Genomic DNA, 15,364 nt, shown 5'->3' with positions numbered 1-15,364 from the left:
GTGTTCGATATACCAAAAATACTCGTCGCGTGCAAGACCCATATCCCTAACTCTAAGGTGAAAGATACACTTAGTGGTTATTCACAATTAAATGCTGAATATACGGACATAAGAATGAATGTTGTCAAATATGGGTGGTATTTGTTATGTAAAGAAGCAAATTGAAATAACTTGTCATATGTATTTGACCTGTAAAGGTAAGATCAACTTTTCATGTACTGACCTTATTCATAGGTCAATGTCACATTCGGGGGCATTCGTCACATACTGTGACAGCTCTTGTTATTGCTTTAGAGGATGGAAGTCACATCTATTAATGATTATACCAGCTATCAGTCACTGTGCTAATTCTTTTAACACTGTCTGACAGCGGAGATTAAATGACTATAATAAAATGCCAATCAGTTGTATATTCACAACATGGTTATTTCTGTGGAAGTTGTAGGACAAAAATTACTGCATTTTGATTCTAATTTTTACTCTTAAATTTCCTCTTCTAACCTCAAATATAAGTATCTTAGATACAAATATATATAATATCAAATCAAATTTTGATGGAACCTTTTTTTCAAGTGATTTACCATTGGTAAGAAATAAGTATACTGAAAATTTGCCTTATTCCAATCTCGTTGTCACCTTTTTCACTGGAAATCCAATGGTATACCACTAGAATAAAATTGACCAGTGGCATACCAGTATTGGTTTTTACTGGAATACCAGTGCATTTATGTTTACCACTTGAATGCAGGGGTATTTCACCGGTATTATGTGGTATTTTCCTGGAGTACAAGTGTGTTTATGTTTACGACCTGAATGTATTGGTATTCCACTGGCATTCAAATGACATTTTACTGCGGTAAAGAGGCTCCATGCAGTAATAGGCTGTAAATGAACTTTTTATGCCCCGGAAGGTGGCACCGTCCGTATGTCCGTTCGTGTGTCCGGCTCAATAACTCGTGTCCGGGCTGTAACTTTCCCTTGTATGGACATATTTTAAAATAATTTGCCACATGTATTCTACATACCAAGACGACGTGTCGCGTGCAAGACCCGTATCCCTACCTCTAAGGTCAAGGTCACACTTAGTGTTTATTCACAATGGAGTGCTGCATATAAGCATTTAGATTGTAGGTTGTTGTGTCCAGGCTGTAACTTTCTCTTGTATGGACAGATTTTAAAATAACTTGCCACATGTGTTCGACATACCAAGATGACGTGTCGCTTGCAAGACCCGTTTCAGTATCTCTAAGGTCAAGGTCACACTTATTTGTTTATTCACAATGGAATGCTGCATATAAGGACATTGAGTTTAGGTTGTCGTGTCTGGACTGTAACTTTCCCTTGTATTGACATATTTTTAAATAACTTGCCTCATGTGTTCGACATACCAAGACGACGTGTCCCTCCTACCTCTAAGGTGAAAGATACACTAAGTGTTCAATGGAATGCTAAATATAAGGTCATTTTTATGTTCAGAGGCAATTTAAAATAACTTGCCATATGTATTTGACACATAAAGGCAAGATCAATTTTTCATGTACTGACCTTGTTCATAGGTCAATGTCACATTCGGGGGCATTCGTCACATACTGTGACAGCTATTGTTTGTTATTTTCTAGTAGGTTTCCTTTTCAATGGACCAGTATTGACATGATTTGCAGTTACTAAAAACATCTGCTTTTAGGCTAGGCCACAATTAAATTAGTAAAGTATCTTATTACAGGTTTTGTTATTGAGATGACCTTCAATGGGCACTTATGGGCTAAACTAAATATTTGCCGTAGATGTGACTTGAAGATCACAATTCGATTGTTGACTGTCTCCATCGGGGATACTCTGTGGTCACAATTTTCTCATAATAATCCCATTCTGGTTTTATTTACGGTTTTGCACTTATATCATCTTGTTTAAACCCCTTTCAAACAAATACGCAATCTCAGGACCATTTTGTTGTTCCTGGATAATATGTTAGTTTGACAGCGTGTCATAAAAAGAATTAGTTACTAGATAAAAATCCTCATACATCTGAAGGCTTATAAGTTAGATTTTACTCTGATATGTGGTATTTATATAAAATTGCGCTCTTCAATACACCATTTTGCTAAATATTAATAATTGGATTATTATTTTTCAAGCAGACGACATTTTCAATTTACGAATTTTCGATGACGTTCTAAAGGGCACTTACTCAAGATATCATATAAATATTAAACACTCAAAACAACACCAACATTCAAAATTCAAGACAACACAAAAACAGATGTCATTCAAGACAGCTCACATCAATTCAATACATCTTTCGTAAATTCGCAAAAGTATACATTTTACATTCAAGAATTCCAATTAATACCGAATATAAACATTTTAGATTCAAAACAAAATAAAAAGATATATATTCAAGACAGCATTTACGCATTTTATAATCCCAACAGCAAACATTTTTCATTCAAGTCACCATACACTTATTTACATTCAAAACACTAACACCTTTAATATCTTTTTAATCCCCCGTCACGGAGTGGGGAGGTAATTATAGGAATGCCCTTCGTCCATCCGTCAGTCTGTCTGTGTGTCCGTTACATTTCGTGTTCGAGCTATTACTAACTTATGCATTACCATATATCTTAGTACAAATGCTATCTAACATAATTGACATTTAGGAAAGAATACAAATGCCTTGAAAATGCGAGGAGATATAGTAATGGTATGCGCGATTCCATGCGTGCGTGTGTGCCTCCGTCCGTCCCACATTCATTTCTTTGCATCTCCTCTTACATTTTTCATGCGATTTCTACCAAACTTTCACAGATTGATGATCATAAAGTGAAGCAGCGCATATTGTCGGGCTTTCCCGATTCGACCATTTTTGAAAGGGTTATTGCCCTTTGCTTATTTTACATTTAAAATTGGTTTTCTTCGCAACTCCTCTTACGTTTTTCATGCGATTTCTACCAAACTTTCACAGATTGATGACTTAGTGACGCAGCGCATATTGTCGGGCTTTCGCGATTCGACCATTTTTGAAAGAGTTATTGCCCTTTCTTTATTTTACCTTTAGAATTGGTTTCTTCGCAACTCCTCTTACGTTTTTCATGCAATTTCTACAAAACTTTCACTGATTGATGATTGTATAGTGACGCAGCGCATATTGTCGGGCTTTCGAGATTCGACCATTTTTGAAAGAGTTATTGCCCTTTTTATTTTACGTATTTCTTATGTTCCAGAGAAACTACCCTTACCATTGATTGGCTTTCGTTACAAAAAATGCCCCCATGAGGCGGGGGATATAGCTGTCTGTGACCGCTCTTGTTCATTTCAGACATAATTCAATCAGTTGATATTCCAGACAGAATACAAACCTAAATACAAAAATAATACCGAATACAAGCATTTTACATTCAAAACAAAATAAAAAACATTTTATATTCAAGACATTATTTAAGCTTTTTATAATCTCGATAGCATACATTTTTTCATTCAAGTCACCATACACTCTTTTACATTAAAAATACTAACACCTTCAACATCTTTTTAATCCCCCGTCAGAGAGTGGGAAGGGAATTATAGGAATGCCCATTATTCGTCCGTCAGTCTGTCTGTCTGTCCGTAACATTTCCTGTTCGGGCTATAACTAACTTATGCATTGATTGATTACCATATAACTTGGAACAAATGTTGTTTTCATTAAAACGGTGTGCAGTGACCTTGACCCGGGTCAATTCCCCAAAGGTCAATGTCACACGAGACATTTAAAGGTCAGAGTACACATGCTCTTGTCCGCGCTATTACTTAATTGTCCATTGATGGATTACCATATAACTTTGTACAAACTTGGTACAAATGGATCTCATTGAGTGACCTTCAATACGTATTAGAAACTTTTGTTGTAACAACATAAACATTTCTCCTGGATCTCACAGTTTCATTATGTAAGTATTTAGAAAAACGAAATGTTCTAAAAAACAACAGCAGGGGATATAGCCGTCCTTTGGACTGCCTTATTAAAAACTTGTTTTGGTAAATGCTGCATAACTACTTTGCTCTTCGTATTTTTACCAATATATTTTAACACCCAAATTTTGTTGTAAGTTATTTACTTTCTTTACATTTAAAGCCACTAATGCGAGAAGTAGATGCACAAAAGTGGAGCAGAAATCCAGGGAAGGAATGCGAAGTGTGTCTAGCAAATCAAGCTGGTGAGTTTTTCTTTTCATCGTGTGCGTAGTTACGAGTGTTCTTCAAAAAGTAATTTCACTGATGATGTCCAATACTTAAATTTTCCCATTTTTCTAAAGTCTAAATTTTAACATCTTGGATTTTTTTTTATTTACATTTAAACCTAAAACAGTTGAAGATTTTGATGTATTACTGAAATAATGATCTGATTTTGAATGAGAATATCTCATATACACTAGATTGAGATATTTAAAGCTGCTCAATCCAGCACCGTAATAGAGGGCAAAAAACCCTTGACTCTGTCGCATATTGCTTCTGGAAGAAAATGGGTGATAATTGGTTTGTGATTTTGCTTCTAGATCTTTTTTCAATAGGGCGCGTAAATACTTTTCTGAATAAGACATTTGGAAATTTTGCGTTGACTTGATACATTCGATTTTCATAGATTTTTAAGACCAAGGAAAATTAAAACAAATATGCTCGAACGTATTGAGGGCAGTCAGATTTTGGTTTATGTGACGTTTCCCAAGTCCAAAAAGATGATAGGTGGACAGAGATATAATATCAGAACTATTCTCTGAAGCCAAACAATCTGATGATTTTAGACAATGACTAGCGTGAATGCAAAAATGCTTTGGTATACATATTTGTACATCAGGGGTCGTACATTATAACGTTACAAAATATGAGATTGTATGTGTGTGGTTTGGTATAACATTACTTTTTGAAGTACCCATATAGTTCTTCAGCAAAAAATAAATAAAAAAGGAAAAATTATATCTGTTATTTATAAGAAAGCTACCAGATAAAAATCTTACAAATACCTTACAGATGCTTAAACCATGGTGGTTGAATGTCCTTTTTCTTGTGTAAATAAGGGAAAACATGTGCTGAAAGTATTAGCAGTGGTTACCAATCAGTTTATCCCATCAATAACCTTTGTCTGTGCTTAAGAGCGACTCAGAAAGAACTCTCTGACTATTGTTATTACATATGACTATCGAATACTTAAAGCTGCACTCTCACAGATATACCATTTTTACAGTTTTTATACAGGTTTTCACATAGTGAGACCTGGTTATTAGAATGACAAACGTCGTTGTTCGTGCGGGCGGGCGGGCGGCGTCAAACTCACCTTTGAAACTTAATAACTTTAGTTAGGGATGACATATCTTGAATTAACTTGGTCTATATGAAGAGTTTATGGAGACCTTGCATGGGATTGCCTTTGGGGTCCCTAGGGTCAAGGTCAAGGCCACTGTTACTAAAAATAGAAAAAACCCGATTCAAACTGAATAATTTTAGTAAGGTTTGACATATCTTGACCAAACTGCGGGCGGGCGGCGTCAAACTCACCTATGAAACTGAATAACTTAAGTAAGGGTTGACATATCTTGACCAAATTGGTCTATATGAAGAGTTTATAGATACCTTTCATGGGATTGCATTCGGGGTCCCTATGGTCAAGGTCAAGGTCACTGTTACTAAAATTAGAAAAACGGTTGAAACTAAATTACATTAGTTAGGGATGACATATCTTGACTAAACTTGGTATATGGGAATAATTTATGAAGACCTTTCATGTGATTGCGTTTAGTGTCCCTAGGGTCAAGGTCACTGTTACTAAAAATAGAAACACGGTTAAAACTAAATATCTTTAGCTAGGATTGACATATCTTGACCAAACTTGGTTTATAGGGAGAGTTTATGAAAACCTTTCATGGGATTGCGTTAGGGAACCTAGATTCAAGGTCACTGTTACTAAAAATAGAAACACGGTTAAAACTAAATAACTTTAGCTAGGATTGACATATCTTGACCAAACTTGGTTTATAGGGAGAGTTTATGGAAACCTTTCATGGGATTGCGTTAGGGAACCTAGATTCAAGGTCAAGGTCACTGCTACTAAAAATAGAAAAATGGTTGAACTCCTTAAATTTTCTATATCAACATTTTTACAAGACTGGACATAGCTTAGATAAATTAACCATTCATCCAGTTGAACACCTTATATTTACAGATAAAGGAAGTAATTCTTATAAATATAAAGCAAGATGCATTGCAGAACTTAACTGGATTAAACGCTTGCAAACTCCATATCCGCGTGGACTTAATGATAATATATTTAATGTAGGTAATATTTCGAAATGTAATAATATTGATATTTTTTTCATTATTTAAAGAAAGAAAGCGTAAGACAAGATCACATGGCAAGCGAATTAATGGAAACATTAAAAGAAAACAACGTAGAACAATTGATATGAAGCAATGTAATAGTGTCTTGTTACAAAATGGCAAACATCGGCTTCTTTCTACTTTATGCTCCCTTTCATTAACTTCTTTACGGTCACTTGATAGGGAAGCTGATAATATTATTTTAAGAACTGATCCGAAGTATGAATGCGCTTGTATCGTTAATGGATATACTAAACATTACCTTCATCCCACTATTGAAAATGTTGATACTAGCAAAAGATATCGCATTAAACTTTCTTTTAGCAACAAGGGTATAGATCTTCTTAATCTAGATAATTTATTTAAGAATAAAAATGTAGAAAAATGTATTCCACAAAACTTTAAGAGTATAGAAATGCCAATGATATGTTACCAATATAAAAAGCCTATTAGAAATTTCATATTTAATTATAATAAAGTAGTATCAAAAGATGATATTTCCGCAAATACACCTTCTTCATGAGATTGTATTGACTCCATGTACCGCTACAACCCTGTTAGGCATATTGTTACAGGAGATTTTTCTTTTATTAAAAATAATCTTCTTAGAAAACTGCTTAATAAAGGTCCTAAATAACGGATTGCATCTGAAATTAATTTCCATACATGTAAATTAGAATTGACAGACACTTTATCCAAAAATAGTAAAAGCTGGTGCAAAAGAGAAGGGGTTGAACCAAATGCCTTATTACCGTGGATGAATAAAATATTGTACCTAATAGATAAGAAAATTGAGTTTTTTAACAGTAATCCGTTGGCACTTCCCCCAAAGTCTATTTCGATAACTCCAAAGTTGATAATGGATATCAAATCCCTACATAAAAAACTTGTATTTGTAACAGCTGATAATACAGCTAATAACGTAATCATAGTTTGACGTTTATATGATGTAAATACTATTATTGGAGAGTTACAATCTTCCAGAACTTACAACTCTAGCCAACTCGATGAAGAAAGTGTTATTAAAAATCATATTGATTATAATGCTAAATTTCAAGTTCTTTTGAATGATGATCACAAAAACATTCCTACAATACACTGGTTGCCTAAGATGCATAAAAATCCGTATAAATCACGAGTTATTGGTAATTTTATTTTTTGCTCTACTAAACAAGTTTCAATTTTACTTACATCATGCTTAACTGCTATAAAGTTTCATGTGAAAAAATACTGTAGTAAAGTTTATGAGAATTCTGGAATTAATATCTTTTGGTCTATCAATAATTCTTTAGATTTAGTTAATGGTTTTGAAAAAGACGGTATAAAGTCTTAGTATTAAATACTTATGACTTTTCAACGCTCTATACATCTATTCCACCATCTTTAGTTACAAACAAATTGACTCCTCTTATCGAAAAAACTTTTGCGACGGAGAAAACTACTTACATGGCTGTTAATGTTAAAAAGGCTTTTTTTTACTAAAGATCGCTCAGATAAATATATCTATTGGACATGCACAGATGTCATTGAAGTTTTAAATTTTGTACTCAATAATTCTTTTCTTAAATTTGGTAAAGACCATCAAACATCAGTTTTTGAATTTAAATATAAAAATCTGCAATCTTATATTTTGTCATCAGTCTTATATAACTGGTTTCCATAGATTTTCGCCAAAAATGGCTCGTTCCAAGACAAAAAAAAATAAAAAAAGTTGTCAAAACGTTCAGTCTTTGGGGGTGCATTTTTAAATATCCATCAGATTGCAGATAAACTAAAAAAAATCAAAATAACTTGCATAATCAAAAAATTGTCATCTTCCATGTTACGCACCCGACCCATAATTCTACATAAGTAACGCGTAAGATGTAAAAAACACATTAAATCTGAAATAAATCGGTATTCGACATTAAGTAAAATAGAATAACCTTCTATTGTAAATTGTTATGAGGTATTGATAAGCTAGAGGGAGATGTAGGAAAATAGTCTGACTAAACTTTAAAACCTATTTTTGATCAAGGAGGAAAGAAGTTTATCTCGGTTTTGTGATGATTTCAAAGTCGAGCTTGATGTCATACATTGTGTTTTTTATCATTAGCTGAAGAAAGCGAGTATCTGGAACATGCCGTATTATGTTCGTCGCCTATCAAGGTGTGCGCATCTTGCATAAGAAATTCCTTCTTGAATCCAATCATTTGTCACACTTGCGAAATGGAGGTGCAGCCATTCATTGGTAAGCTTCTAGTATTTGCCCTTTAAAGTTTCTGTTCATTAATCTTTATTTTATTTTTCATTCTTCATTATAGAACAATAAGAACATGCTCTGGGTAGATTTATTTAAGGCCCAGTTCATATTGATTAATTATCACCTCGTCTGTAACACCTAGTTTGTTTCCTTGGAAGAAAACATTATTTGTGTCCTTACCAAGAGGAAATTAGATTAAACTCGTGAAATAATGAGTTTTTAAACTGCACTTAAATATCCTCTTATTTCTTGCATTCCAGGGCAAAACTGGGGAGCCATTTTGATTGCAGGAAATGACAAAGACAAAGTTGTAGCAGATGCTTTCAAAAATGATGTACATAGACTAAAAGAGGTTATCACAAGTAGAAGTGTTCCTGTCATGTGCATCAGGTAGATTTTTCAGCTTGTTTGTTATCCAATAAAATGCCTTGGTGGCGTTAGTGTCGCTGTCGTCCCAAAAATGCAAATTTAACCTAATATGTTAAAAAATATTAAGTGAAAAACCAAAGCTAAAGTGTGCCCTTTGTATGACTGGAAGGGGAACAGAACAACTGAGCTTTGGTGTTTATTCCGCCCTTGCCTTAATTCAGTGAGGTATTACAGTCGTAGATGGGCACAATTTGAAATTGATCTTCGGATTGATCTCGTATGTCTGAATTTATACTGAACACAGTGTATTTTCTCACCACTTGGCTTTTCATCAAGTTAACTAAAACAAAAGTGAACCTTTATATTGTAACCTCTCGACACTATTCAAAGTTGGCATTTAAAAAATAAGAAACTGCACCTGAACAGGCAAACACATAAAAATACCTCGCCTATGCCAATTTATAAAACAAGTCCCTAGGAATAGGCATAGTTATTTAATTTAAACATACATAAGGAACACCATTTTCACCTATATAAATACTTGGATTGCTGGCCAAAATATCTAATATTGTCGAACTTTAAAATAGACTGTATTGAATTTGATAAACTATTGTTACAATAAAAAATGAACAAATTCACACACAATCAGACAACATGATTTCTATTTAAAATCAACAGGGAGGAAAGCATTGAAGTTGTTACTCCAGATGAACCAGACAAGGAAGACAATAAGATGTGGGGCAAAGTTAAAGATGCCATTAAAAAACTGAAAGAGAAAAGCCTCAAAACTCTTCTAGTGGTGTACTCGGGGCACCATGGTCTCCAGACAAAAGAAGAAATTGCAAAGAACGAAAAGAAGTCAATTGGTCCTCTTCAGAGTGTGACAGGATCAACTATTGAAGCCAAGGAAGGCTTTTTCAAACTGGGTGAAAATGAATTGATGAAAGACGTTGAATTGTGCAATGAAATACAGCAGCTAAAGTCAGTTGACAACATTTTTATTTTTGAAGATTGTTGTCATGGTGATGCCGAAATAAAATCTGTATTAACAGGTAAAACTGTCGTGACGTTCAACAGTAGTAATACGACTACAACATCTTCAGTGGACTTTAAAAAGAAAGAAAACAAGTATATTGCTACATTGATCAAAGCACTCACGGCAACCGAGGAGACCAGACATGAATTGTACCAACATAAAGATTGCAAGAGATGTGAAGACATCGCCAACATATTGTTCTATGGAAACTTTCTGACAGTGAACACCTTGCATACATTCCTTTCATATTATATTGAACACTGTAAAAATACAGAGATGAAAAGCCATGGCAGCCGTTTATTTTCAGCTCAAAATCTTTGGGGAAAAGATAACATATTAGCCTATAGATACAGTTTCCAAGTGGCCTTTCAATTCAAGATAAAGAAACCAAAAGGCGGAGAAGTAAAGTCTGAATCAATTTGCCTGAATAAATTTGATGATTTGCAAAGGCTGAAGGAAAGCTTGTTTAGAAAAATGCTAAGTGAGTATAGTAGCTAATTGTTTTATTATTTTTATAGCTTACCTGAGTATATTGGATCTGTTATGATATTGATAAAGCCCACTGTCGTGGTCGGCAACAATTGCTTTAAACAACTATGGTCACATTAAGATATTCCGATAATCGTCCGTCGTAGCCAAGAATTGCTTCGAACAAGGTTGGTCACATCATAATATTTTGATAATAAAGCAAGGTTAATGATTCATGATTTGAACTACCAGAAAAATGATAAGTTATGATGTTTATATGCCATTTGTCAAAGCCACGCATTTTGTCCTAAATTTAAAAAAAGGATCTTCGACAAGGAATGATTTCATCAAGTACCTCACTGGAAGAGAGTATTCTAGCTTATTCTAAATCTATATTACAGGCTTTGATGAATCTACCAAATACCTCGTTGAAAACGAGGATCAATTGAAGGTCTTTGCTGCTGCTGTTAGCATACAAGTAGAACATGGATCCAGAGAAGTCCATTTGAAGGAAATTGATTCTCTTGAACAGGCATCTTCAGCTTGGATAGCTCGAAGAGAACTGATTGCACAAATTCGAAGTGTTGAGAAAATTGACTTTAAGAACTATGATGTGGCTGACATCTTTGTTTCACCAACCGATGTTGAAGACATTTTCGAAGTAGTGAACTCGGTGCGACCGAAAGTTTGTCCGTCTGATTCGGTAACGGTAACTTTTTTTAATAACAGAAAAACAATAATACGAAAGTTTGCTTTTTTAGAGCCTTTATTTAATTATTAGCTTCAGGCCTGTTCAAGGCATTGTTGTTTTTATAGCCTACCCCAATGTGGATATTTTGCCTTGTTTGTAATTTTAACCCATAGTCAAATTCAATGCATATAAATGTTCAAATTACGTTTACCAAGAATAACTATCATTGTTCTTTACAGTCATTGTATCAATACCTGTTTCAGATGTCAGAGAGGTTTGTTGTGGACAGAACTGACCTTCCACGTTGTGTAAAAGAACTTGAAAAACTCCGTAAAAATGTTCCAGAACGCTTTAAACATGTTTTCTTTGTCTTCAACCATAGCCTGGATCATGTAGACACAGTACTTCGTAGCAAACATGTATGTTGGGCAAAAGATTCCTTTAAATGGTTTCTTCGTCAAAGATGAAAACTTATGTCTGAGAACGTTGAAGAAGGATATAATAATTTTTTGCCCGATTCCCTTTTAAGCATGTCAGGTTTTCAAAGAAAATGTTGAGGTGTTTTGATAGTCATGGTGTCGTCGGAGTCAGAGTGGAAAAACTGAAATTCTAACCGTTACTCATAAGCGCTCAAAGTATTTCGAAGAAAAGTCGAGAGTTTGCGCTCGCTCCGTGGTGCTACTTTTTTAGAAACTAGAGCTGGTATCCGATAAATCGAGTTATGAAAGAATAGAAGCAATTATGCAAAAATGATTAAAATAAGCAGATGGTTCATACATGCATTTACTTTCATGATTAGTATTTTTAGGGAATCAAAATTAATGTTTTTTCATAAAAGATCAATGGAACCATGCTCAAAATTATTATATTTGTGTGTTTTTATAGTTTTAATAGTACGCATTACCTTAATAAGATAATAATGAAATATTTAAATGAATTGTGGTTATATTGTTATTATCAAGAGTCCATATTTGGTGAAAATAGTGAGACTTAATTAAATTATGATGGTTATAAATGTTTTTATTCTATTTCAGGAGGATGTTTCAAATGTGAAAGTTCACATAATATTTCCAAAGAACAAGAGCGTAGATGTTTCAAAATTTTGGCCATTTATTTTCTATCGCATTGAAGGAGCAAGTGCGCTGTCATAATACAGTGGCTTTGACGCCAGTGTACTTTGATTACAATGTTAAGGATAAAATCCTGAACTCAAGATTGAGAGCTTTCAGATTAAGATAACCGTATAGTTACCTGCTTGGGGCTTGAGACACTCGTACCCATTTGGCTTGCACAAGGAGTTGGTGATATTTCAAATTTTGTGTCATTTTTAAAGCAAAGAATACGAGACGTTTATGTTCAAAATTTGAACAGCAGATTGTCAGGCTCCTCAAGAGCTTTATTTTATAGAAACATTTCTGATTTTGAACTAAAACCCTATCTTAAGTGTGTTAATGTACAGAAATTCAGAATTGCCTTAAGCCAATTAAGATTATCGTCGCATCGACTAAATATAGAAGTTGGTAGGTAGAATAATACAATTTTGGAACTAAGACTTTGCCCACATTGTAATGTCTTAGAAGACGAAGTTCATTTCTTGGTTGAATGCAGCCTGTATACAAATATTAGATCTAAATATATTCCTAGATATTATCGTACTAATCCAAATATCTTTAAAACAATAGAATTGCTGAATACAGATCATACTGTTTTGTTAAAGAATCTTTCTATTTTCGTGTATAAAGCATTTGCTCAGAGAAAGAATTTCATTACTTTACATGATACATGATTATTATATGTTTTAATACCAGTCGTTATATAGTTGTAATAAGGATTAATAATTCTTCTTTTGATTAACATTTGCTACTATTTTTATTACTGTAAAATATCTCAACTAGTTAAAAAAACATATAATCACCGCCAAGCAAGTGTTAAATAATGGAAATGATCATGGACTATCATAGTCTACTTCATTGATGTATATATGTGTGATGTTATGTGTGAAAATAAACTTGTGTTCTGTTCATATTAAAGGTTGGATAGTTGATCATTCACGAGTGTACATATATGTACATGAATAGAGATTGTGCCACAGTACAACTCTTAATTTATTTGTTAAGGATATGAACATTACTAAACATATAGTCACTAAAGAAACAAACGATACAAGGGAATTTATGTAAAAGTGTATTGATCTCAGTGGAGTTAAGTTTGTTCCTGGGTAGCACGGGCATCACAGTGGTGTCTAATTTACGTATGACTAACGTAAGATGCACGTTTGACTGAACAAACGCAAATGTTTGAGGAATATTGTACCTGTTATTGTTTGCATGATTTTTTTGTAATAGGTGATCAATTATTTCTGCGTTGCAACACATAAAAAAATCAAATTGAGTTGTGTTGTCGTTAGGCAATGATCAGAGCGACACGTGTTTTACACAAAATATTCCCTTTAAAATCAAATCTGAGGTCATTAATACCCATATTTAACTGTTTTAATTGACCAAAAATGATTCATATATATCGAAATCAATGGATCTTATTAAGGATACTGTGTTTTATTTGAAAGAAAGGTGCAGAAAACACAGTATTTCTACCTTTTGAGACTATAGTAGATCACAGTTAATCTTTTAGCATTCACCAATCATTTAATATTTTTGCGTTTTCAGCTATTATATACACGGTTATAAAATTGTTGTAAGTTAGTAATATGTTCCATAAATGCATTATTTAGTAAGAAGCTGAAGGTTTATGACTCAAAATGTATGTTTGTTATACTTGTGTATGTATTGATTTTGAATAAGAGTGTCACTTTAATAAGAGATTGATATTGTTTCTTGTTTTGGGTATTTAACATAGTGATATACCAGTACATATACAATTTAGCGTTCAATTTTATTATGCTCCTGGAAGTGATGAGGATATAGTCGCCTCTTGGTCCTCTGTCGATACTTCCGTATGTCATTCGAAACCCTGTCCTGCGATAACTTTAAAAATACTGATGTAATTGTAATAAATTGGTAAAGATAGATGGCAATAAAATAAAGTGCAGTACACAGGAACCATAATCCGTTATGCATATTGATTAAGAAATCTCCCCTTAACCTTTTTTCGTAATCGATGCTTGTCTGTTCCATATCTCTGAAATTAGTGAAATGATTTAAATGAACCTTTATTAATGATTGATGGATATGAGGGGAAGTGCAGTGCACACGAACCATTATCCTGTTTAACATATGTTTTTAGTAAGATCCCCGTAGCTGATGTTTTCGGTTCTTGTTCGTTCCATATTTTGGAAAAAAGTTATTTACGAGCTGGAAAGGAATCTTGAAAAAAAGATAGATGGCAATGAGAGGAAGGAAAGTGAAGTGAAAGGAATCATAATCTTACCCTGAAAATCTAGCCATCTCCAAGCTATCTTCTAACCTGATATTTTCTTAAAATTGGGTGTTTTTTGGGCTAAATTGTTATAATATATCATATAAAGATGAATACATGTCGAAAACAATGGTTCTTATGAAGGATACCGAGTTTAAAGAAAGTTGCAGAAAACACTGTATTTCTACCTCACGGTAAATCTTTTAGCACTCACCCATCATTTAATATTTTTGCGTTTTTAGCTATTAAATACACGGTTACAATCTTGCCATCGTTAATTATATTTTCCATAAAAGCATTATTTAGTAATTAGTTAAAGGTTTATCACTCAAAATTTATGTTTGTTATACATGTGTCAAACCGGTCTTTAAAAAGTTCCGAGGAGAGTGAAGCATTATTTCTTGTAAGGTGCGTAAAAACTTTTCTATGGTGACATTTGAAGCGAGAAATAATTAATTAGCATTTTAAATATCGCCACAAGACAAGGTTTCTATGATGCTACAGTAGACAGTCTTCAACAAGGGAGGTAATTACAATGTGATGACCATTAAAAACGAGTTCAATACGGGTACTTGTTTTATCTTTACCCGTAGGCAAGATAAGAATTTCTAGCATGGTTAAATGTTTGGATCTACTTATCTGAGATGGGAAAAAACACTATCTAGAATCAGTGTTTGAATTATGTATTTGTCACGCATTTTACTTCAATTCCAGTGAATATAACACGGTGTTATCATTATGGTAATGTTAGCTGGATTTGGGTATTTTGATCAGACGAATTCGGAAAGTACACATCTTGGCATTATTTGTCTTTGCATTCTGAAGATTGTCT

The 15,364-nt window shown here is 33.6% G+C and overlaps 1 protein-coding gene across 4 annotated transcripts in view; it reads left to right on the top strand.

Moving 5' to 3' along the window:
• The window catches only part of LOC128231856 (uncharacterized), a 76,153-nt gene extending 61,937 nt beyond the window's left edge, over positions 1-14,216 (top strand). For 3 of the 4 annotated variants that reach the window (XM_052945093.1, XM_052945092.1, XM_052945090.1), the window contains 7 exons: positions 4,115-4,196; positions 8,447-8,581; positions 8,854-8,983; positions 9,641-10,479; positions 10,868-11,175; positions 11,421-11,576; positions 12,192-14,216. In XM_052945093.1, coding sequence (XP_052801053.1) covers positions 4,115-4,196; positions 8,447-8,581; positions 8,854-8,983; positions 9,641-10,479; positions 10,868-11,175; positions 11,421-11,576; positions 12,192-12,308 — 1,767 coding nt within the window. In that variant the 3' untranslated portion in view covers positions 12,309-14,216. The remainder of the gene's footprint in view (positions 1-4,114; positions 4,197-8,446; positions 8,582-8,853; positions 8,984-9,640; positions 10,480-10,867; positions 11,176-11,420; positions 11,577-12,191) is intronic. The other variant, XM_052945091.1, reaches the window with a different exon arrangement.
• The last annotated feature ends 1,148 nt before the right edge of the window (positions 14,217-15,364 follow it).

This window comes from Mya arenaria, chromosome 4 (assembly GCF_026914265.1).
Source record: "Mya arenaria isolate MELC-2E11 chromosome 4, ASM2691426v1".
NCBI classification, from domain to species: domain Eukaryota; kingdom Metazoa; phylum Mollusca; class Bivalvia; order Myida; family Myidae; genus Mya; species Mya arenaria.
Note: the sequence above shows the minus strand (reverse complement) of the source record. Positions and strands in the feature narration are given on the sequence as shown.